The sequence below is a fragment of the Nyctereutes procyonoides genome, unplaced genomic scaffold (genome assembly GCF_905146905.1).
Source record: "Nyctereutes procyonoides isolate TBG_1078 unplaced genomic scaffold, NYPRO_anot_genome, whole genome shotgun sequence".
NCBI classification, from domain to species: domain Eukaryota; kingdom Metazoa; phylum Chordata; class Mammalia; order Carnivora; family Canidae; genus Nyctereutes; species Nyctereutes procyonoides.
Genome location: NW_026575114.1, coordinates 1,892,321 through 1,916,634, shown reverse-complemented (window position 1 = coordinate 1,916,634; position 24,314 = coordinate 1,892,321). Strand labels below are relative to the sequence as shown.

Below are 24,314 nucleotides of genomic sequence, written 5' to 3'. Positions count from 1 at the left end.
CGATCCCAGGACTCCAGGATCACGCCCTGAGCCAAAGGCAGACACACAACCACTGAGCCACCCAGGGATCCTTGGAATCATTTGTGAAGGGCTTCTCTTAGGTTAGGAGCACCATCCCTCAGTAGCGCATGGCTGCAGGAGGCCAGGCCTGCTTGCGGGCCGAGCCCCACTCTGGGTGAGAAGCTAAGAAGACCTCAGAAGGCTCCGGGAACCGGCAGTGTGCCTTCGCAAGGGCCCACACAGTGGGTTCTGCAGACATCCCTTGGCCTCTGGGAACGAGGGTGTGGGGAGAGTGTGGCTCACCCCAGGGAGAGACAGAGCTGCAGGGTCCCCTGTTGTCTGGACAGTGGGATTCCAGTGCACTCCCATCACTTAGGGAGTATATACTTGGACATGCGCCCAGGCCCTTCTCTATTCTGGGAACAGCCTTCCTTTACCCCTCCTGTTATCAATAGGTAGCTATTTTTACTCTCCACAGGGACCTTTCCCCACATTCCTGCAGACAGGAAAAAGCCAGCAGCCTCTTCTGGACACAGAGAGGTGCACAGGCCCCTGGAGACCGCGTGGTGGGACTTAATTGCTTGTCCCCGGCCTGCTGCCAGGCGACCTCACAGTCCACCACATCTCCTTCCCCGCACTGCGGGGAGACCAGCAGGAGGCAGATGAGGATTCTCCCACCCCAAGGTGTGCGGGGGTGGGGGAGCCCGCAAGCACTGTGGCCCAAGAGCACTAGGTCCTCCCTGGCTTGGGCCCCTGCTCCATCTGGCTCACACACGCCTTGTGCAGGATCAGAGAGCACCGGAGGGTCTTGTGGGTGCTTCATCTGCTTTGAAGTCACCTCCCTGAGCCATGCATGCAGGGTTTTCCTGCTCAATGAGTTAGCACACCTCATTTGCACGGTTGCTCCTCTCTGTAGGCAGGAAATCTAAAACCGCCTTCTGCTTCCCGGTTATTTAGAGCAGAGCCCTGGAACAAACACGTGAAGTGATACTATATCATTGTTTCTAGCTTCCTACAATGTCTTGATTTCTCAAACACATACTGTGGCCATCTGTCTTGCTTTCCTGTGACTGTGGGTGTACTCATAATGTAAATCATACACACGCAGCAGTAAGGTTGAAGGTCATGTGAAATGATACTGAGTTTCTTGAGAATGCATGGCCCTGGTAACTTGCAAAGATTGAAAACAACATTTTTAGGCAAATCAATCTTGAGTCCATGGAGATGGGATCGGCACGCCACACGTGTGTGTGCATGTGAGTGACAGGGTGGCCTCTGAGGCCATCAGCCCAGTAAGCCTGGGACAGTTTCTTCAGGCAGGAGCCACTGAGCAGACAGGTGCAGGCCAGCAAGTCACTACCGCCAATTCTCCTTGGGCTCCCAACCAAGGTCCAAAAGACAGCTTTTGTCCCGCTCATGCTTTGGAAAGAATTCTGTTCTCCCTGGCACGGCCACCCAGGACTCATCAGCAGCGTGACAGAAAGTTAGCTCATCCACTGCGATGCACATCTAATATATAGGGTAGGCTGTCTTTTCATCCTTAGCTGGCAAGTGGAGTGATTTCACAGTTTTGTAGTGGAATCCTGCCTGTCATCTCCTCTCCAGCCCTTGCTAACAATGTGAAGTGTGGGACTTCCTGCCCATGCATTACGATGCCCCCTGCCCCCCAGAAGCCTGCCCTAAAGCCACACCCTGCAAAGTCATACTGGACCCTCACAAAGCAGCTTCCCCTACAACAGCTCAGAAAGGATGCTAGCACTGTCCCCACTTTTCCAAGACCGAGAAGTGTGCTGGAAAGGAGCTGGGGGGCAGTGGGCTGTGGGCATGGAGACCCCCCCAATCTCAGAGGCCTATTTCCCACCGTATGTGTGGCCAAAGGGATGAAGCTGGGTGTCCTCCTAAACAGGCTCCATTAAACAGGAGTCCTGAGCCCACCCTAAGTATATGACTTCCTGGACCTTGGCATCCGTATTGGTAAAGGAGATGGATCTCGCACACTTCAATTACGACTATGACATTTTTGTGCTGTGTACATGAAGCCTCTTCAGCATGGCAGGCACCAGGGACAGAGCAACAAACAGAACAGGACAAAAAATAAAATCATTGAAGCCCAACCCCCTATTCTATAAGTGGGAATTTTCACCATTGAGTTTGTTCATAAGTAAGGTGTTCTCTGGTGGTAACTGCTATGAAAATACCGTGGAAGGGGGAGGGGCTGATTTTTCAGCGGGGAGGTCAGGGGAAGCCTTGCTGGCAGCAGCTGGGCACACACCTGCCAGAGGTGACCCAAAAATCTGCCAGGCGGAGTAGAGCATAAGAGAGCCTTGAGAGAGCTTGAAATCCCATAGGATCTCCCGCAGGGCCGGAAGGGGCTCCCTGAGGTGCCGCAGGTTCTGACCAAGGCTGGCATGTTCCCACTGCTTTGTCAGCTAATCAACTATAATGACACTTCCTGAATCCTGCAGCCTCAGCGCATCTTCTCCCCACTTCTGGCACATGGGGCAGGCTGTGCGCCTGAGGAACCAAATGCCCCTTCCTCGCCCTGACCCTCAGACCCCAAGGGCCCCTCCGTGGGGCTGTGTCTTCTGCCCAGAGGAGGCTGAGCACCTATATCCCATGTCCTGAGTCTTCAGGCCAGCTCAGTGCTGGCCCACCCTCCACATCCTCCCTGACGTCCCTTGGGAGGTCCAAGGATGACAGCAAGGATGATGCCCACTGGGTCTGTGGGAGGCAGGGGCAGGGGAGGGGTCTGTGCACAAGTAGGTCTCCTGAAGGCCCCCTGAGGGGGGGGACGCTCAGGATGACAGGATGGAGTGTGCGGGCTGGATGGCCGGCTCTGTGTCCCACCATGCCGTGCACCCCTAAACAAATGGTGGACCTGGGGATCCCCCAGGAGGCTGGCCTGCCATCACTGCCATGCAAGGTTGGGTGTGGCCCACCATCCGAGCAAGTGTGGCAGAGTATGGTACACTGGGGCACACAGGAGATGATCCTGGAAAAGACTTGGGCACCTCTGTCCATGGAGCAGCACCAGCCCCTGCAAGGACAGGCTGGGGCCTCCACCTCGTTTCTGGGCTCCTGGTCCAGACATGGTCTGTTGTGACATGTCCCTCGGATTCTAAGTCTTAGCTCTTCCCATTCTTTCTAAATGTACTTGTTTCCTTCCAATGGGTAGACAATAGAACCTCACAACGATGGAAGTCTTGCCTTAGTTGTCTTCCATCCTCTTCCCAGCTTTCCGACAACTGAGGCCTTATAACCTCCTTGACTCCTTGTGATAGCTAATTTCATGTGTCGGCTTGGCCACAACACAGTGCCCAGAAATTAAGCCCAACCCCAGTCTAGATATTGCTGCTGAGATTTGTTATGTGTTTGGGGTTTTTTTAGACTAATGTGTAAATCACTAGACTCTGAGTAAAGCAGATTACCCTCCATAACGTGGGTGGGCCTCACCCAGTCAGTCAAAGGCTATAGGAGCAAAGACTGAGGTTCCTGAGAAAGAGGGAATTCGGCCTCAGATGCTCTTTGGACTCAAGTCCCAACGTCAGCTCTTCCTGGGGCCTCAGCCCATTAGTTTGTGCTGAATTCAGACTTAACCATCCCCACAACTGAATGAGCCAGTCCCTCAAGATACAATTAATCTCTCTATATATATTTCTATTTCTGGTAATATATTGTATATAAATCACATTTCTATGTTTATATTTAGTAACACACACACATCCTACTGGCTCTGCTTCTTGGGAGCACCCCTAAGAGCAACACACTCTTAGAGGCAACATACATATCCCAAGGCTAGATTGAGGATCAGCGTGTTAGTGCTACCATCTCGGGGGACCCTAGACAATGCTCAGCTCGGCCCTAGTGGTCCCACATGACCTGGGACAGCAAAGACCTGTTGGGAAAGGCTGGGATGGGATATTTGCCTCTGTGTGTGCCCAGGGCTCTGCTTCTAAGTTCCACGAGGCCTGGTGAGCCCTTGGCATAGGGAAATGCCAACAACATCCCAGGATTTTGTGCAAAGTTCTGGGCTTATCCTGGAGGTCACAGCAGACTATGTTTTCTGTCAGTGGCATCCCTACAGGGACCTTCCGTCTTCCTCTCTGCCCTGCTGTGAAGCAGTATGGAGTGAGCACTGGCCTGTGCCCCACATCCTGGGCAGCTGGCCTGTGCAGCCCCTAGGTGGCCAGAGCATGTGAGGGAGCTCCTGGCCCCCTGGGAAGGCCCTGGCAACAGCAGCAGCCTGCACTCTAAGCAGGCCACTCTGGGTAGGCTCCGGGGTGATGGCTGGTCACCAGGAGGGTGAAGCTGGACCAGAAGCCTGGAACTTCCAGTCCCACGTCCACCCCAGGGGCAGGTTCCTCATCCTTTGTGCCTCTTTGATAAAGCTCCCACGGGAATCCCAGGAGCAGGGCATTTGGAGAGCTTCTGGGTTCACGCCTCCCAGTGCAGGGAGGGAGGAGCACCCCGAGTCCACAGGGAAGGACGCTCTCATGCTCCGGGCCTCCCAGACCTGGCCCGCATGCTTGTCCACATGACTGCTCATGAGTGTGCTGCATCATGTCCTTCATTGTGTAAGAAACTGGTATGCGCCCATGACTGTGTCCCTGGAATCCATGAGCTGCTCCAGCACGTGATGGAATCCGGGGTGGGGGCCATGGGGACTGCCGACCTGCAGTCAACTCAGGCAGTAGTTTTGGGTCCCCAGAGGAACTGCTCCCTGTGCAATTGGCATCTGAATTGGAGGTGGTCCCTTTGAGCTGTGAGAGTGATGCCTACTCCAGCTCTGCTCAAAACAGAGTGACCTGGAAGACACCAATCTGGTGTCCCAGGGCCTTGCCTGGAGGGGGGTCACAAGCAACCAGTTTCAGAGTACCGAGTGGGGGGCACATAGGGCTGGTATCGCAGCAAGAAGGGTGAGAAACATGAGGCAGGTGTCAGAGTGCAGAGTGTGGGTCACATGGGGCCGATGTCGGAATGCTAAGGGTGGGTCACAGGGGTCAGGTGTCAGAGTGCCGAGGGTGGGTCACACGGGGCAGGTGGCGGAGTCCTGAGCGTGGCTGCCGGGGGAAGTGAAGCCGACACCTAGCACCTGCCTCTTGTGGGTGCTTTCCGCCTGGTGCTCTGAACCGTCCTGCACCCCCATCCCTGGGCTCACCCTCCTGTGACCTCCATGTCAGGCAACCTTGCTCTCCTCCTGCCAGTCCCCTATGCCGGCCACAGCTGCCCGCTTGGCTCCGTGAGCAGCACTAGTGGATCGGTTGAAAGGATCCAACATGCATGGGCGCGTGAGTTCAGGAGTACACTCGCACCTGTGTACATAAACATATAGGACAGAATGTCTGTAGATCCAAACACCTACGTGTTGAAACCTAACTGCCATGGGATTGTGGTGGCTCTGGAGGAGACAGGGTCCTGATGGTGGAGCCCTGTGATGGGGTCAGTGTCCTCGGGGACCCTCAGAGCTCCACCCACATTACCACCCTGTGCGCCACTCTGAGATATGATGGGGCAGGTCCCCCAAACCCTGTGTCGGCCACACTTTGGTAGTGGACACTGGCCTCCTGAACTTGGAGGAACATGTGCTGTGTTCGTCACGGTGTCCCACGCAGGGTGACACACGCATGTGCCTCCACAGACTCATGTGCATCTGGATTCCAGGTCTTACACATGGTACACTGTGCGCACCTCCTGCTGCGGCCCCTCCAGACCAGCGGACTGGTCCCACAGAGGCAGGACACAGAGCCTGGCCCCCGGGGGGTCCTTACACACGCTGAGGGCCTCCTAGGGTGTGGGGATGTTGGGTGCAAGGAGCTGCCCCCATGCACATGCTGCTCCCTCTCCCTTCCACAAGGCCAGGGCAGATATCCTCATCCTAGGGCCAGGAGCAAGGACCAACTGGCAGGTCTGGTGGCTCTGCCTCAGCCTGAATGACAATGCCAGCACAGGGGGGGGGAAGGGCAAGATGGCGGAAGAGCAGGGTCCCCAAATCACCTGTCCCCACCAAATTACCTAGATAACCTTCAAATCATCCTGAAAATCTACGAATTCGGCCTGAGATGTAAAGAGAGACCAGCTGGAAAGCTACAGTGAGAAGAGTTCGCGCTTCTATCAAGGTAAGAAGACGGGGAAAAAGAAATAAAGAAACAAAAGGCCTCCGAGGGGGAGGGGCCCCGCGAGGAGCCGGGCTAGGGCCGGGGCGAGTGTCCCCAGGACAGGAGAGCCCCGTCCCGGAGAAGCAGGAGCTGCACCAACCTTCCCGGGCGGAAAGGGGCCCGCAGGGAGTTGGAGCAGGACCCAGGAGAGCGGGGATGCCCACGGGCTCCCGGGGACACTAACAGACACCTGCGCCCGGGAGAGTGCGCCGAGCTCCCTAAGGGCTGCAGCGCGCACGGCGGGACCCGGAGCAGCTCGGAGGGGCTCGGGCGGCGGCTCCGCGGAGGGGGCTGCGGGGCGCTAGCGCGAATCCAACAGCGCAGGCCCCGGAGCACAGGGCGCCGGGACACAGCCCAGGATCCGGCCTCCCCCCGGGACAGGCAGAGGCCGGGAGGGCCCAGGACAGCGAGGACGCTCCTGCCCCGAGCTGAGCAGATCAGCGGCCCCGCCCCGGAGCCTCCAGGCCCTGCAGACGGAGAGCCGAGAGCCCCGTAGTTCCTGCGGAGGCTGAATCCAGGCTTCCAGAGTTGCCATAGCAACTGCGGCTGTTCCTCCTGGGGCCCAACGGGGTAAACAACCCCCGCTGAGCCCTGCAGCAGGCAGGGGCAGAGCAGCTCCCCCAAGTGCTAACACCTGAAAATCAGCACAGCAGGCCCCTCCCCCAGAAGACCAGCTGGACGGACCAGTGATACTCCCCCGTGTTCCAATACAACTTGTTTTTGGCCACTCTGCACTGAGCAAAATGACTAGACAATGCCAGCACAGGACACTTGGGGAAGGGGCTGAGCCCAAGTCACACCAGGATCTCACCCGAGTAGGACGAAACCAGGATGTTGGCCACACTGGCACATGCTGACCAACTGCGGAGACCATGTCTCTGGCAGTGGTCGTGCTGTTGTCATCACTGGCTTTCAGGTGGGCCTGAGGGTGCCGTCCGGGCACGTTGGCATCGACAGCAAACCACTCCACCCTTAAGGAGAACACAGCTGAGCCCCTGAGATCAAACAGGAAGCTCCGGGTTTTCCGTGAACACACTGCGCTCACTAGCGACTCAGCTCCTCGGAATGTCTCCTCCTCTGGGAACAGGGTTTCCTCTGATTGGTCCCTGAAGGAGGGGTGAGGCCCCATCCACGCAAATGCTACTGATTGATAACATTCCCACTTGGGACGTCCTCTGCAGGACACCGGTCTGCAGATTTTAAGGACCCAGGCTTTGGGGCAGCTGTAGGGCCTGATAGAGGGTTTGGCATCAGGGGGTTCCTGGAAGCCATAGAGCATGCAGTTCTCAGGGAGATTATACACAGCAGGGTGGATGGGGTGGGGGCCATGCCGTCAGCTCATGGGGGTTGGAAATGTGCAGGCCTCCTGAGAAGGCTTCAGGGTGCTGAGCCCAGGTGGGGCACGGGGCCCATGTCACCAGGACCCCTCTGTGGCTGGCCCCAGCCTCCTGCCTCCCGGGCCCACATGCGGTGACATGCAGAGGGCTCTTTCCACCCCCAGACACGGGGAGCCTTGGATTCTTCACAGCACACGAGGCACTTGGTGATTCCCACTCCCCTTCCAGGGCAAGTCTGTGAGGTCCAGCGCCCATCCACCCTAGCAGCTGTGCACCAACCCCAGGAGACCATGTGGTGCAAAGTCTGAAACACAGGAGCAGGTGGACATCCTAAAGCCAGGGTGCAGAACAGGATGTGTCCCCACAGGACGCACAGCTGCAGCCCTAACCCTCAGCAGTATGGCTCAGGATGTGGGGCCTTCAGGAGGGCATGAGGGGTGGATGAGGTCATGGGATGGGGTCCCTATGCAGGATTGGTATCCTTATGAAGAGGGGCATGGACCAGAGAGCCCACTCTCCTTTCTTGTCTCCCACGCTCCAACAAAAAAGACATCCTGTGAGCGCTCGCCCAGGTGACGGTTGCCTGCAAGCCAAGACAGGGGCCATAGAGGGAGACTTATTTACATCCAGAAATTAGCTTAATATTCAATAGAGACCTACTTTCAGCCTTAGAGAAAGGTGTGACAGTTCTAATTCCAGGTCACCGTGTTCCTAAACCTTTTCCACATGCTTCCCCCTTTATTTCAAATAGTACACAAATGTCCTCAGGACACAAGCCATCTTTCCTTCTTGTGTGACACATCATTGTGTATTTCCTAAAATACTTCCTTCAGGGTTGTCGAGAGATACATCACCGTGTCAGTTGAAGGCCCAGGGCATGACGACTTTATTTACACATGTTCAGCCACAGATACCTGCTCCTATAGATGCAGTAGAAAGAGTAATGATAAGGGAAAGATGTCTCTCTTCGTGACTGGACCTCTTGGGAGCTAACTTGCCTGAATCTTCCCACATAGGTGTCAGCCACAGTCACCACAGGGCACATCACACCTTCGTCCCAACCCAGCCCCCGACCTCACCCCTGGGAACCACAAGTCTGATCTCTTTCTCTCTGAGTTGGAGTCTTTTTTTTTTCTCTTCTGTCACATCCCACACATAAGTGAGATCATATGGCATTTGTCTTTGCATAACTTACCTCACTTAGTGTAATGCACTCGAGGTCTCCCTGTGGCTGAATACGATCCCATTGTGTGTGTGTGTTGCGTGTGTGTGTGTGTGTATGCACACCCCATTCTCCTTTATCCATTCTCCATCCATGGGCACCTGGGCTGCTTCCTCGTCTTGGCCATTATAAACAATGGTGCCAGGAACACGGGGGTGCAGATAGCCTTTCCTGTTACTGTTTTTGTTATCTTTGGATCTATTCCCCAAACTGCCATTGCTAGGTCATAGGGTAGCTCTATTTGTAACTCCTTGGGGACCCTCCACACTGTTTTCCACAGTGCCTGCACCAGCCTGCATTCCCACCAGCAGGTAAGAGTTTCCCTTTTCTCCACATCCTCACCAACCCCTGTCATTTCCCAACGTGTTAATTTTAGCCATCCTGACAGGTGTGATATGGCATCTCATTGTGGTTTTGATTTGTATTTCCCTGATGGTAAGGGATATAGAGCATCTTCTCATGTGTCTGCTGGCCATCTGAATGTCTTCTGTTGAAAACATCTATTTGGGTCCTCTGCCCATTTTTTTAATTGGGTTACTGGTGGGGGGGGGAGGTTGTTTGTGTGTTTGTTTCTGTTTCTGCTATTGAGTTGTATGACTTCTTTGTATGTTTTGGATATTCAATCCATTATCTGATACACAGTTTGCAAATATTTTTTTCCTCTTCCATAGACTGTCTTTGAATTGTTTAAAAGTGAAGCGATTAACTTTATGTTATATGAGTTTCACCCCAATTAAGACACACACACACACACACACACACACAACTATGGCAATCCCTTACTCTACAGTTCAATGTGGGGACATTTGCAGGATGGCCCCTGAGTCCCTGTTCCATCAAGGTAGATGCCTTCAGGCTCCAATCTCACACATGTCCAGGTTCTCCACATGCTGTGACTGGGTGTCTGGGTTCCCCATGAGGCATTTTGCCCTAGCAGGAGCTGTCATTCACAGCAATCTCCTGGCCTGTTCCTGTCCTGAGCCTTTCCAACCAACCTGTCTTCTTGGGAACCTGGCCCACCACAAAGAGGGACTCGGGATGCATCACTGGGCCTCTGTGTGTCTACAAAGTGCTTCCCCCCAGACTCACAGGGCATGAGGCGTTTGAAGACAGACACAGACATCTGGGATTCTATACACATGTGTGGCAGGCAGGGGCTTCTTATCCCCTGGATCCAGACCAGATACCTTCCCAGAGAGTCTGGTCTCTGCTAAGATCTCCTGTGAGGATTCGATTCCATTTCTGATGGATGAGAGCCCATGGTCCCATGACCCTATCATGTAAGGCAATTATCAGTGGGATCCCTGAGGGTGACAAACACGTAGCACTGCCCAGGACTCAGCAATGCACCCACCATGGACAGACAGGCTTAGTTGATGCACGTCACCCATTAGGCTCTGCTGCTCTCATGGGTCACGTAGCGCCTCCAAGCTCCAATAGCCTCTTCTTAAATGCATGAACACTTGCAGTGGTGTTCTGGCAGCAATGGACTATAGTTCTGGAAACAAACACAGAATGCAACAAAAGCAGAACCAGTGGCAACTGGGAGGAAAAAAATGTAGACTAAAAAAATGAAGAAATTGTTGCAAGAGAAAAGAAAGTCAGCTGAAACCTACCTACTCAAGGCAGTCTGGCTGCCTGCAGGTGAGACACACAGGTCAGCACAAACTTCTCAGGAAGTTTAGGGTCTGGGCATCTGCCTGCAAGGTGCAGAAGGCATAGCAGCAACCAGGACATAAGGCGCCCAGGAGCACCAGGCAGGAGCAAGGCCCCAGAACAATTTGGGTTCTTTTAAAACTGCTTTTTGGAGGCTGGCAAGTTGACCTGTGGACCTAGGTTTCTTATAGAACTGAGCCAACAGGCACCCATAGATTTCACAGCCTCTGTCTCCATCTAGAACTGGCCAGTCCGTGGCCCATGTGACTAGAAGATTCTGGAAGAGGTCAGACTCTGTGTGACCCGGCCTGACTGTCGGCAGTCCAGAGGAAGGTCACCTGCAATTTCTGCATCCTGCTAAAACCAGGGGTGGCCCTTGGGCACCAAAATCTATCCTGGAAGCTCACACATTTTCGGGGTTGCATGGGCTGGCCTCCCGCCAGCCAGGGCGCGCGGACTGATGGCACAGGTGGCCTGGGCCCCTCGCCCTCGCCCCTCGGAGAGTAGACTAGGTCTCACCGCTAGGACCATTTGTGCCAGAGCGTTCCAGGCCATGGCCACGTGGAAAGACCCGGACTCCACCCGCGCGGGGCTCTCCGCTGTGACGCTGACACCACCAGGCAAAAGCACAGGAAGTGAGTAACTGGAAGCACTCCTCCGGAGTCCCTGGCTGCGTCTCAAAATGAAACTGCCAGAGACAGTCACAGGACAAAAACCGACAAACACGTCACGTAAGTTTTACGGGACTGGCAAAGTTCCCAAGTAGAGGAAGCCCCGGAGGAGTCTTGTTGAAGAGGGGCGGCGGCCGTGGAGGACCAGGGTGGATTCCAGAGCCTGCAGTAGGGCTTGTACCGGGGGTGGGGGTAAGGGTGGGATGGGGAGCTCAGCGAGACAAGAGGTCCGGGGCCAGGGCGGTTGTTAGTTCTTGCGCCAGCCCTGGCCCTCAGACTTTGGCTGCACAAAGGCAGGACTGGAGGGGATGAGGCTGGGAGACCTCTAGCAGCGGCACTGCCTGGCTGTTGCGCACGTCTCCGCCCCGCGCGCAGGCTGAGCATCCAGAGCGAAAAGCGAGCTGCAGGCAGGGCCCCTGGCGGCCGCGGATGGCGAGCTGCAGGCAGGGCTCCTGGCGGCCGCGGACGGCGAGCTGCAGGCAGGGCCCCTGGCGGCCGCGGATGGCGAGCTGCAGGCAGGGCTCCCGGCCGTAGCGGAAGGACCAGTACACCCTCACCCGGGCGCACGCCCCGCCTCCCTGCTCCCCGCGGCCGCACTAACGCGAGCCGGGCGCCCGCGAGAGAACATATATACCGGGAGCGCCCGCTGCATGCTGCGCTCACCAATGGGGCGCGGGCCCCGCGCAGTCCGGGAGCCCCATTGGCTACTCCGCCCTGCAGCCCTTCCAATCAGACGAGACCTGGGCAGCCGCTTAATTTGCATTCAGCCCGGGAGCCGGGTCCCCCCGGTGCCGAGTGAGCTCGGGTTTTGGAAGCCAACCCGGAGCCTCCCGGACGCCGCCATCGGCGTGTCAGGCGAAGGGACGGTCCAGTCCTGGCCCCGGTGGGGAGGCCGCCTTTCTGCTGGTCGCCGTGCCACGGCGGGGGCGCGAGGGCCGGGGACGCCTGGCGCCCGGCTCGGCCTCGGGAGCTAGGGGTGGCACTCCGGAGCCTAGCCCTCAAAATAAAGTCCCTAAAACCAAGGGAAAAAAAGAAGTCTGTGCGCGAGGCAACCCGGAGAGGTTGTCTGTGCAGAGGAAGACACCATCCCTGGCCACAGGACGGACTCCAGGCTTCGCTTTGGGACTGAGAATATTTCCAAGATCTCGTTGTCCCCCGTCTGTACCTGTAGCCAATGCGCCCCGTCTTCCGTGACCTTGTATTTAAATTTGCCCTCCCACTTGCGCAGAAGTGCCCCATAGAAACTAGACTTTGAAGGTGGCCGCCGCATCCTTTCCGACTAGTTGACCTACTCCGTTATCTGTTGTGCTGATGTTTTAACCGACATTTCTTCATTCTAAATGATTTCATACTTGTCGACTAGAGTGGTTCACTAGCATGTCCCTCTTCATAATGAACCTGAGTCCGAAAGTAAGGCGAAGGGGTGTGTGGGGGGGGCTACTTAGTCTTGGTCTCATTTAAATGAGGTCTTCAGCCGTAAGAAATGAAGCGCCTCAACTTTGGTGAGCCCCAACACAGGGACCCTGGTGCCTGCAGAGCTGCTTTTCTGCTTTCTTCTGCCCAAAGGAACCTCACTTTCTGTAGCCAGGTTTGTCTGGGGCCTTGCCTGAGAAAATGCTAGGCAGGCACTGCTGCAGATCTTCAGATGCTCTGGGAATAGCCACTGGGCTCCTGCCACACTGGGGACAGCCTGGGGAGGGAGGTCCAGGGCAGGGGGCTTCTGGACACAGCAGCCGCTGGGGGCCCCTGCCTGGCTAGAGTCTAAAGACGAGAAGAAGGAAAAAGAAAAGTCCTTCCAAAGTGGGAGTGCACAGCCTCCCAAGGAATGTCACAGTGGGGAGTCCAGAGGATGGCCCCCGGAAATCTGAATGGTGTGGAGCCAGAGCTCCAAGGAAGCTGCAGCACTGAGCCACCAGACTCATTCACTGGAACCAGTATTCTTTGTTCATTTATGGAAGCCACCCACCTTCTCCAGGGACCAGGCTCCTTACACCCACCCACCCACCCACCGACCCACCCACCCCCACACACACACACACAGTGTGCCCATTACATGCCTAACTAGCCCCAGGTTACAGAAACCCCAGAGTGCCCTAAACTGCCCTGACCCCCACTGTCTTCCCTGGTGCACAGTTCTGAGCTAGGGATCCCCATTTCCCTTTCCTACTGTGTCCCCTTGGTTCCTTTTCTCCTGCTTCATTCACTCTTATTCCTCTTGTCCTCATTCTGTCTGTCTGCCACCAACAACAGCTTCCAATGGTCTGTCTGGAGTGTTCATGCAACCACGAATTGTCATGTATGCATGCATTTGAAATCTAGGCAAACAGGGCCTTTATACGTCACTTTATTTTGTGACTCACCACAGTGCCCTAAGCCACTCCTCTGTGTCACCAGGGCTGTGGACAACTCCATGGCCTCCATCCCCAATGAGGGGCACTGGTGTCTGCCCTGCCCTCACCTGCCCCCCACCAGGACGGTGCATAGAACACCCACGCGTGCATTGCCCTGTGGCCTGGAGAGGACATCTTGGGATGCAACACCTGTTGGTGGGGTCACTGGGCCACCAATCGTTATGACCTAAATCCCAGGACATCTGGCAACTGGTGCTGCAGAACCCAGCAGCAGTGCAGGGGCCGGGGGTGGGGGTGGGGGGCCGCTCAGGGGCATTCTTTGGAAGGCTGAGGGAACCTCTCCAAGAGCTGGGTGGTCCCAGCCTGCCTGCCCAAGGCATGAAAGTGATGTGACCCTGCCCCACCTTGGCTTGCACACCCACCATGGGTGCATTGGGGGTGGGGTGAGCACACAGGTCTGCAGAGCTGGGCCCCAGCAATCCCAGTCCCTTGACCTGCCGCCTGCGAGGAGCTGTGCTTCCATCCACCATGGCGTCCCCAGATTGGCCTCTCCAGGGACATCTCCACCAGCCTCGGGCAAGCACATCTGGTCAGGGCACCATGTGCGCACATATCAGCAGAACCAGCTCCACAGCCCAGCCTCCCATGCTGGCACCCAGTGGCACTTGGCCCCATCTGGCCCCACCCGTAACAGGGACCCTGGTCCCATCCAACCTCTCAACAAGGGTCAGTCCCAGTCCTGGGCACACCACCCCCCAGAACCATGCTGGCATCTGTGGCACATCAGAGTGGGGCTGGAGCACAGTGTCACAGAGAGCACAGGGTCCATCAAGGAATTGCTGTTGGGAGGTGACCTCTGAACTGGAGCCCTGGGGTCCCAAGAGCCAGAAGCCACTCCAGGTGCTCTGCCCATGTGAGGTGGGGCAGGGCTTTCTTTGGTTCTCTGCTAGATCTCCTAAGGTCAGTGCAGAGTCTGCAGTGTGGATGCCATGGACCCCATCAGGGCTCTACACCCCAAGGCCCCAGGGCTTTCCTGGTGGGCCATGCTCCACAGGTGGGGTCATGTGCCAACCCCAGGAAAGCAACACTGTCCCAACTCCATGCCTGGCACCTTTCCTGGACTCTGCCTCCTACCTCCCCCTTCAGCTCACGCTAACCCCTCTCCTCCCCCAGATAAACCATCACGGTGAGCACAGCACCTTCCACAGGCTCTGGGAGCTACTTAGGGGCAGGGTCCTTGGCATGGGGTCCCCCCCTGACCTCCCAGCTGACCTCTTTAGTCCACAGCCCCTCACCACATCTTGACTCCCAGCCCCTGGGTTTCTCACTTGCGGCCTAAGTCTGGTGGAGGGTCAGGTCACCAGCCGTACCCTAGCATCTGAGAACCACAAGGCAGGGGGGGCATCTCTCCCTGTGCCACTGTGCTCCACCGTGTGACCACATAGCTCCTCCACTCCCTGTGAAAGGACCCTCCAGGTGATGCCCTGCTCCCCTGGACTGGGAACGCCGAAACAGGCCACGGGTCCCTGCCACCTGCACTGGGACAGTAACAGGAGGTGGAGGGAAATGCAACAGGCCCTGAATGAAGGAGCCGGAGAGGCCCCCGGTCTTGTTGCTCCTCCTCCAGGCAGAGCCCAGCCTGGTTTGCCACCATGTCGTGCTCCTGCGCCCAGCTGGAACATGCAGCAGGCCGCATGCCCAGTCAGGCAGAAAGCCACAGGGAAGCACATGCACCTGCATCCTCAGGCAGAGCTTGCGCAGTCCACCACACGGCTCCTGTACAGTGCAGTTTGTGTGCAGGCTGGAAGGTGATGAAGCTAGCTGGCAGTGCTGGCCCCCGGAAGAGCAGTACTATTTCACGGGGATTAGGGGCCCGCGGCAGAGGGGCATGTGAGGGCCAGCTGGGAGCCTTCACCCCCAGCACCCAGAGGAGCTACTGAGGGGACAGTGGGCCTGGCGGAGTCAAGGGCCATCTGCACTGGAATGTTCCTGGCCTGCTAGGCCCAGGCCAGGTGGCTACCTCTGGTGCCCGCACTCCTCTCCCCCACCAGGATCTAGAACAGGATCACCTCTAGCACTACCCCTGTTCAGAGGAGTCAGGATTATTTATCAGGATTTCATGGCTATGGTCTTAGGCTCTGCCCACAGAGCACAGGCAGGCCTTCCAGCAGGTCTCCAAGCACAAACTAGGTGGGCAGCTGGACTAGACCTAAGCAGGTCTCCCCCTGACGTCATAGCAGAGGCATGGGGCCCATCAGGGGGGCCCCCTTTAGGCCCCAGCATGGACACAGGGCCTCCCTGGACACTGGCTGGGCTGTGGAGGAGACAGAAAGGAGGGGCGCCAGGCAAACTGGCTATAGCAAGCCCTCTTTACTGGGCTCCCTGACTGCAGACCAGGGCCGGGCATGCCACTCCCAACATCACAGAAACCAGACGGCTGCACAGGGACGGTGATGGGAGGCCTCCTCTGGAAATGCACCTGCTGATCCTAACTCCGAGCCATCTCGTAGGACACCCAGCCTCCACCGTCTTTAATGGCTCTGAGTCAACATTCCGGGATCCCTCATCCCCACTGCCTGTCACTTGCACGAATTTACATCGTGCTGCTCCCACAAGTCGTGTTCCTACTACATTCATCTACGGAAGGAAACTGAAGCAGAGGAAGCCAGGAGCAGAGGGAGATGAGACACCTCATCCAGGCCTGGGGGTGACTAGCGCCCTGAACAGTTCCTCTGCCCCAGGAAAAACACTCGGGTCAGCCAAGGATAGGCAGGTGGCAGGGGTCGGGGAAAGGAGGGTGAGGTTGAGGCAGGTCCAGGTCACCCAGGGGCAGGTGGTGCAGAGAAATGAGCACAGCCATGTGGACACTGGGAGGCAGAGGGGTGACAGCTTCAAGGACACAGTGCCCCAGACACGGACCCCACAAAGTTCCTGAAGACAGAGCAGGCGCTAGAGGTATAGGCTCTGTGGGACCCATGCTGTTGGGGGCTCAAGCCAGAAGCAGGTCTGAGCCGCCTGCCTGCCCTCCCCACCCTGATGCCCTGAGCCTCTTTCCCTGCACATACACCTCATATGTACCCCTAGCAGGTCTGCACATCCAGTGGAACGGCCCCATGGTGGGTGGCTTTTCAATGAGGTGGACGACCCAGGCTGCCCAAGACACCGCCGGCCACGGAGACCCCAGGCCAATGAGACTCGGCGGCAGCGACAAGAGCTTTATGAAGAGTCATGATACACTGGGGTGAACGGTGCCCCTGCTACAGGTCTCTAGGGTCACATGTGTGGAGCCTGGGGAACATGAACGCCCAGAGGAAGAGGGAACAGGGATACTCTCTGGCACAACCCATGGTGGGCACCTGTGGTACGCATCCTGCGTGTACACCTAGGAGCAGACCCTCGAAGGTGAAGGATGCTGTGGGTCCAGGAGGCAGCAATGGGGGGCCAGGCCACGGTGGGTGCAGCTTCTGGGGCCTGGAGCCAGCAGGGGGGGCAGGAGCTCACTGCAGGGGGAGGGGAAGGAGGGGGGAGGAGAGACCCAGGCCTTGAAGCGCCCCCAGCTTCTGGCATCTCCCCCAGACTGGAGCCTCAGTGCAGCCACTCCACCCCTGGGAGCTGATTACTCAGCCGTTCCAGAATTGGAACAGCACCCCAGGGACCTGAAGACAAAAGGGCAAGGGCTGCCAGACCTGCCATAGACAAGGGGTGTTTACAGGCCAGAGTCCCAGAGTCAGTCCTCCCATCCAACCTTGAGCAGGAGCTGCCTGGCTGGTGGGAAGCCCTGTGCCCTAGTGAGCTGCCTCCTCGCCCTCCCTTGGGGTCTGCAGTAAGGGGGTGCCCACCTGGAGCAGCATGCTGAGGCCCAGGTTGCGGTGCCTATGCTCCAGCTCCGACACGGCCTGCAGCAGGGACCCAAAGCGCTCAGCCGGGTCTGAGTCCTCATCCTCCAAGGACCCCTCGTCTTTATCCGCCTCCTGCAGAAAACGCGCCTCTTCCTCGGCAAAGAAGGCCCGCAGCTTCTTGTAGTCGGTGAGGGCTTTCTTCCGGCGGTCCATCACATGTCCCTGCAGGGCAGGAAGCAGACGGCAGGGACACCTGTGCCCTGGGATCCACCCTGGGGCCTCCCGCCCTACTGCTACCCACCCCGGGTAGGGGGGTTTGCTGCAGTGTGCGGCACCCAGCCGCACCCCCACCGATCCGGGTCAGGGGCCACACCCACATCCCCTCCTTGGGTGCGCCCCAGGCCTACGCCACTTGCCTTCCACACGGCCGCAGCAGACTCGGCCTGGCCATGCAGGTCCCGTGCATCGTTCAGGTCTTTTCTCATGATCTCCACCGACCCCTTGTTCTCCTAGAAAGACATGCGGGTCACTGGTGGACGCACAGTCAGAAGGCTCAGGGTCCCCCAGCCAGTCCAGGGACAGGCTCAGTGTGTGATCTTGACCTGTCAGACTCCACAGAAAGGGGCTGCAGGTACCAGAGGGGGTCTCTGCAGGCCCATTAAGCTCTCTGCAGAAAGAAGCCTGACAAATGCACCTGCTAGGAATACAATCAGGCAACTGAATACGAGACTATCCTGTGGGCTCCCTAGCGTTCCTGTCACTAGGGTCCCCAGACCCTACACCTGTAGGTTCCCCCAGCAGGAGCATAGCCCAGCTCCAATCCACCCCCAGGGTGCTCAGGGGACCCCAGGCTGTCTTTAATGACATAATGTGACCCACCTTTAGCGGGTGTCCCCAGGCCCCAGCTACAGCCAGACTCTTCCACTGCGGGTTTCTAACTAGGGTCAGGTGCCCCATGCACTGGTCGACTGCGACAGCCAAGCTTTCAGGATGGAGTGGGAAAGCATCTGGGTGAAGGGAGGGGGCACCTGGACCACAGCAGCTGCCAGCCCACGCTGGCGGCCCGGTCCAGCCCGCGGGGGTGGGGCTGCAGCGGGGTGACATCACACGTGGAGGCGGGGCCAACCGATGAACGCCCACTTCGGATGGGGGTGGTGGTAGAGCCGTCCGAAAACGGAACAGGGGCTGCGTGTGCGAGGTGGGGGAGGAGAATGGTCCGGGGACGCGAGCGTGCACAGAAGGCCCTTCAGGGGTGCGGGATAAGGCGAGGGGGCGATGTCCAGGAGGTGGGGAGGGAGGACAGAGCCCAGGCCGGGGATGGGCGAGGGGGAACAAAGCACGTCCTGGGGGAAGGGACCCTGGTTGGAGAGAGGCCCTGGCACCTTCCGACGGGGCGGGGCGGGGCGGGGCTGGGATGGAGGACCGGACACCATTCTGAAGATTGAGAGGGGAGACAGGATGCCGTCCCTCCGGGAGAGGGGACCCGGGGTCCGGATGGGGAGACAGGGAACCGTGGGGGGCGGGGTGGCAGGTTACCATCTGGAGACAGGGACCCAGGTTCGGAATGGGGGAAGGGAAGCCAGCGGAGGGTGGGGAATGGGAGGCAGGGCAGGGGACAGGGAGCAGAGCAGTCTGGGGCGCGGGCGCGGACGCGGACCCGGGTTGGAGAGGGGGGGCAGGACAACACCTAAGGGTGAGGCGGACAGGGCACCGGGGCCCCAGGCTGGGGAGGCGGGGCCGGGCGCCATCCGAGGATGCCGGGGGACAGAGCACCGGCCGGGGGGGCGGGGGGGCGCGGGCAGGGAGGGGGTGCGGGACACCATCTGAGGGCGCAGGAGGAGGGAAACGCGGCCCTGTCCGGGGCGGCGGCCGGGCCCGCCCGCGCGCACCTTGCCGCGCAGCGCCTTCCTCCAGCGCGGCTCCCACTCGGGCGGCTCGGGCCCCGCGGCCATGCGGCAGGCGGCGCACAGCGGGCCCCCGTCGGCGCGGCACAGCAGCTGCAGGGCCGCCTCGGAGGCCGGGCCGTCGCGCGCGGGTGCCGCGGCCGCCTCCTCGAGCGCCAGCAGTCGGCGGCTGAGGGGCGGGCGGCCGGGCTCCACCGCGCGCTGCCAGCAGTCGTCGGCGCACTCGGGGCACGGGAAGGGCCCGTCCTCCTCGGCCCAAAAGCGCAGCACGCACGCCCGGCAGAAGCGGTGGCCGCAGTCGGCGCGCACCGGCTCTCGGGGCGCGCGCTGGCACAGGGCGCAGGCGGCCTCGGCGGGGCCCGCGGGGAGCGCCAGGGCGGCGGCGGCGGGGGCCCCGAGGCGGGCGCGGCCGGCGGAGAGGCGGCGGGCACGGACACGAGAAGGGGCTGGAGAGCGCGGCCGCACGGCGCAGGCCGGGGACAAGGACGGCGACGGGGGCGCGCGGGGCGGTGACGGAGGGGCGCGCCACGCAGGGTCCTGGCAGCGGTGTGCCTCACGCTCGCGGACCCCGGCCGGCCGCGCCTCCGCACAAGGTCCTGGCAGGGGTGCGCGCCGCTCTCCAGGGTCCTGGCAGCGGTGCTCCCGCCGCCCGCGGGTCACTCTCCAGTCCGCGGGCCCGCCCGCCTTCCCGCCTTCTCACGGCTGAGATCTCCCCAGGGTTATCGCTTACCCCGGAACTGACACCTGGACGAGAGGGAAGCTGTTTTATTTTTATTTAAGATCTTATGTATTTATTCATGAGAGACACGGCGCGGACGGGGAGGGGAGAGAGAGAGAGAGCGAGAGAGAGCGAGAGAGAGGCAGAGACGCAGGCAGAGGGAGAAGCAGGCTCCATGCACCGGGAGCCCGACGTGGGATTCGATCCCGGGCCTCCAGGAATAGGCCGTGGGCCGAAAGCAGGCGCTAAACCGCTGAGCCAGCCGGGCTGCCCATATTTTTTTTTTACCAAGATTTCATTATAAAAGTGTTTTGTAAGCTGCTAGGACCTGGGCTGCGAGCTCCCCGCCCACGCTGGGCTGGGGCTGGGCTGGGGCTGAGCTGAAAACGGCTCACGTGGGACCCCCGCGTGTGCAACCGTTCTGCACCCGCCGCCCCGCCTGGGCCCGCTCCCGGCGCATCCGCCCTGCGTGCGGTTCCCCGAGTGTTCCCTCTCCTGCTGCATCTGCTCTGCACGCGCCTCCTCGCGTGAACCGTCCCGCACGGGACCGGTCCTGTCCCCGGGGATAACAGGCCTCCAGCCCACTGTCCCGCGCGTCCCTAGCGGAGGAATCCGGAGGCAGGGAATGACTATGTCCCATGAGACCCAAAGCTCCAGGATCCCAGACATTTGTTAGCATTTCTTTAGGGGGAAAAATTTGGAGAGAGGAGCAATCTGGTTGGTTGTGTTGTGCCCAAGATTGCGAATCCGAGAAACCACCGAGGAGCCGACACCGATGCAAACACACGAGGGTTTATTAACAAGCTCGGGCTTGGGTCCAAGTGCACCCGACACAGCGGAGCAGAGACTTGGGCCCCGAGGTGGGTTACAGCTGGGTTTTTATGGGCTAGTCTAGGGGTAAGGTGGGATTTTTCAGTAATGGTGGGGGTGTGAGAATCTCCAGTAAAGAGGTCTCACAAGCTCTTGCTTCCTTATTCTGATAAGGGCGCGCTTTGTGTTGTTTTGTTTGTTTGTTTGTTTGTTTGTTTGTTTTGTTTTGTTTTTTTCTGTAGCCGGGGTAAAGTAGAGTTCAGTACCTGGTCACAGTAGCCTGGTCGCAGTAGTCTGAGACGGCTACCAAAGCTACAATGTGCTTGTGCCAATGTTAAACTTGAATGGCCCTAATTTTCTCAGCCTCCACAGTTATTTTCAAAACAAGCAAGCATGCAGTTGAAATAAAAAATTACTGTGATTTAGCACTACATAATTTTTAAGTGTTAAAAAAATTAGTTTGTTATTCCATACAGATGCAGATTGGGTTACATTGCTTCCAGTTTTGTGTTATTAAAATTTGGCATAGACCTGAGAATGCACGGAAAGTGTAACTAGCGAAGTAAGGTTAGTTCTGTTCCATAATGGTCAGAAGAGGGCTTCAAACCCAGCGCACCCAATTAGTTGGGTAAACTAAGAACCTAATGGAGATGGGATGCCTGGGTGGCTCAGCGGTTGAGCTTCTGCCTCCCGCTCAGAGCATGATCCCCATGTCCTGGGATGGAGTCCCGCATTGGGCTCCCTGCATGGAGCTTCTCCCTCTGCCTGTGTCTCTGCCTCTCTTTCTCTCTGTCTCTCATGAATAAATAAATGAAACCCTAAACAAAACAACAACAACAACAAAAAAAAGAACCTAGTGAAGAGAACAGAGAGAGGAAGGAAGGAGTTCAACAAATTCCATGATATTCAGTGAGTAGAACAGTAAATACGAACAGGAAAGGTCAAAAGCCAAACTTGCAAAGTTTGAACTACAAACATACAAAAGTTCATAAAATTTGGTACAGAAAAAATATAATAGAGAAATAGCCCCCCCCCCCAGGATGTGTCAGTTCACAGAAAAAAACAATTACTGAATAGATTGTTGTGTATGGATAGAGGTTTCTGTGATCTGCTCAGCGGGACTGACCACCTGCACATGCACATGCAAAAGCAGGCTAAGATGTGGTTTGTGAGACTCAGGCTGTGTGCATGATCTTGAGAGACTGGTTATTTAAAATATGTCATCTGGCCTCCAGGTCAGGACTGGCCCTTCTGGTCTGGACACATAGAGCCTCAAATCTTGTCTTGCATCCTGTCCTGCTGCAGGCAGGGCTGGCCCCCCAGGATGGGTTCCAGGAGGGTAGGCAGACACACTTAGCCCAGGATCCTTGAAAATATAGTACATGTTGCAGTGACAATGCAGCTCGCTCTTCCTAGGGGAACAGATGTCTAGCTTCAGACCCCGACATTTGCCCTATAAACACAGCCCTTTGGAGATGGTCAGTTAGAAGTCTTACCTCAGGGGAGGACATGCCACCCAGGGCTCTCAGTGTGGACTCCAGCCTGGCTGTCTCCAGCGGGCTTCCTCAGCTAGTGAGGTTGGATGTCCTGGTACCTGACTTGATGTAGTTCTGTCTTATTCGCATTTGTTGCCTACTATCACCTTCATCTATGTGTAGCTTCCTTTCCTCTTCTATTAGGTTTCTGTATGTGCTGCCAAAGCGAGCACTCTTCTATTAGGTTTCCATAATGTTTTCTTTCCTTTTTGAAACCAAATCACAGCTGTTATGAATCTTTTGTTCAGATCATAGATGTGGGGGAAAAATACACTCTGGCCAGGTTAAGAAATAGGAACATAAAATAAGATTTTTCTTCACCGTTAAGTTAGCAGACACCCCCCCCCAAAAAAAAAAAAAAACAACTGGATTTTGCAAATATTGCTTCTGGGAGACAAGGTAGCAATATGTAGTCAGAACCTTCAGAATTTTAATAACCTTTGCAATTTCTTTTTCCAAAATATGTTCTATTAAAATAAACCCAAATGGAAATAAAACCTTTCCTGATTTGGCTTGGTTTGGTTTTGAGAAATGTTTGTCACATCACTATTTGGGGAAAAAACCAAAAACCTCAAATTTCCATTAATAGAGAATGAACAAGTTGTAGTAGTCATCCATCCGAAAATGTGTGCATGAGTTGCATCCCAATGTTTATAGCAGCAATGTCCACAACAGCCAAACAATGGAAAGAGCCCAGATGTCCATCAACAGATGACTGGATAAAGAAGATGTGGTCTATACACACAGTGGGATATTACTCAGCCATCAAAAAGAATGAAATCCTGTCATTTGCAATGACTTGGGTGAAACTATAGTGTATTATGTTAAGTGAAATAAGTCAGAGAAAGACAAATACCATGATTTCACTCATGTGGAATTTAAGAAAGAAAACAGATGAACATAGGAGAAGGGAAGGAAAAATAAAATCAGATGAAAATTGAGAGACAAACCATAAAAGACTCTTAACTCTGGGAAACAAACTGAGGGTCGCTGGGGGGGAGATGGGTGAGTGATGGGGTACCTAGGTGACAGGCATTAAGGAGAGTACAGGATGTGATGAGCACTGGGTATTATTTGCAACTGATGCATAGCAGAATTCTACCTCTGAAACTGATACATTAAAAAGAGAAAGAGAATGTGTGCATGAGAGACTTCTGGAAATAAGGAGTAGCAAATGTTGCTTCATAGCCCCTAGATCTGCTCCAAATTCCAACGTGGGCTTTTCGCCATCAAGCAATTCTCTCTGTGATATCAACTGCATGCTCTAAAATTTAACAATCCTAGGGATCCCTGGGTGGCGTAGCGGTTTGGCGCCTGCCTTTGGCCCAGGGCGCGATCCTGGAGACCCAGGATCAAATCCCACATCGGGCTCCCGGTGCATGGAGCCTGCTTCTCCCTCTGCCTATGTCTCTTTCTCTCTCTGTGACTATCATAAATAAATAAAAATTTAAAAAAAATTTAAAAAAATTTAACAATCCTAGTAGCAGAATTCGAATTGTGTTGTATGGGATCCTGACTCCCCAAGACAGGCTCAAAGGTATCACCTGGTATTTGTCCCCCTCCCTCTGCACCCTCCAGGTGAGAGATTCAGGGTTGCTGTATGACAGGGCAAAGCAGCTCTATGGGGTCTCCCTCATCTTCCTCTAGAACCATCCAGAATATGGAAGACTCCCACTTCCAGGTCAGAGGCAGAAGCAGAGTGATGATCTGGAGTATTGCTCAGAATGACATTCCATAAACACCCCCAGGACAGCAGGACAGTTGCTGGGCTTGGGGGGTCTTGGATCCCGCCCCCCACCTCCCCACCAAAGGGCAGAGGTCCCAATTCAGCTGGCTGGGTTCTGAACCACCTTCCGTTCTCTTGAGGTCATGTTCTCAATGGATTAACATGAAATGTGTTGGGATTAAATTGGCAGTGATGAAAAAAAAAAAAAAAACCAGCATTGTCCGTAAGAGTGTGCCAAAGTAGTTCATTTTTTAAGCAACAACAAAAATAGGCCATGAGAACATAAGTAAAGGAATCTGTTTGTGAGCCGGCCTGTCCAGAGCCCAGACCGTCAGGAGCAGGGGAGAGGCCCTGTCGGCGCGGCTGGAGGGGCTGCCCCGAGGCGGCAGG

At 56.6% G+C, this 24,314-nt stretch overlaps 1 protein-coding gene across 1 annotated transcript; it reads right to left on the bottom strand.

Annotated features, from left to right (window-relative positions):
• Positions 1-16,592: 16,592 nt before the first annotated feature.
• Positions 16,593-20,313, bottom strand: RNF187 (ring finger protein 187). The gene is made up of 5 exons (XM_055333726.1): positions 20,271-20,313; positions 19,121-19,827; positions 17,648-17,740; positions 17,232-17,453; positions 16,593-16,892 (listed from the first exon to the last, which is right to left on the bottom strand). The coding sequence occupies exons 1-5, from the start codon at positions 20,311-20,313 to the stop codon at positions 16,890-16,892; spliced, it is 1,068 nt and encodes a 355-aa protein (XP_055189701.1). The 3' UTR covers positions 16,593-16,889.
• Between the last annotated feature and the right edge of the window lie 4,001 nt (positions 20,314-24,314).

Excerpts from the sequence above, each read along its gene's own strand:
- RNF187 (XM_055333726.1), bottom strand. The coding sequence starts at position 20,313 with ATGCGCCGGGAGCGGGCCCAGGCGGGGCGGCGGGTGCAGAACG. Across the intron at positions 19,828-20,270 it reads GGGGCGGCGGGTGCAGAACG|GCGGGAAGGCGGGCGGGCCC; the intron begins GTTGCACACGCG and ends AGCCGTGAGAAG. Across the intron at positions 17,454-17,647 it reads CTGCTGCGGCCGTGTGGAAG|GGACATGTGATGGACCGCCG; the intron begins GCAAGTGGCGTA and ends CCTGCCCTGCAG.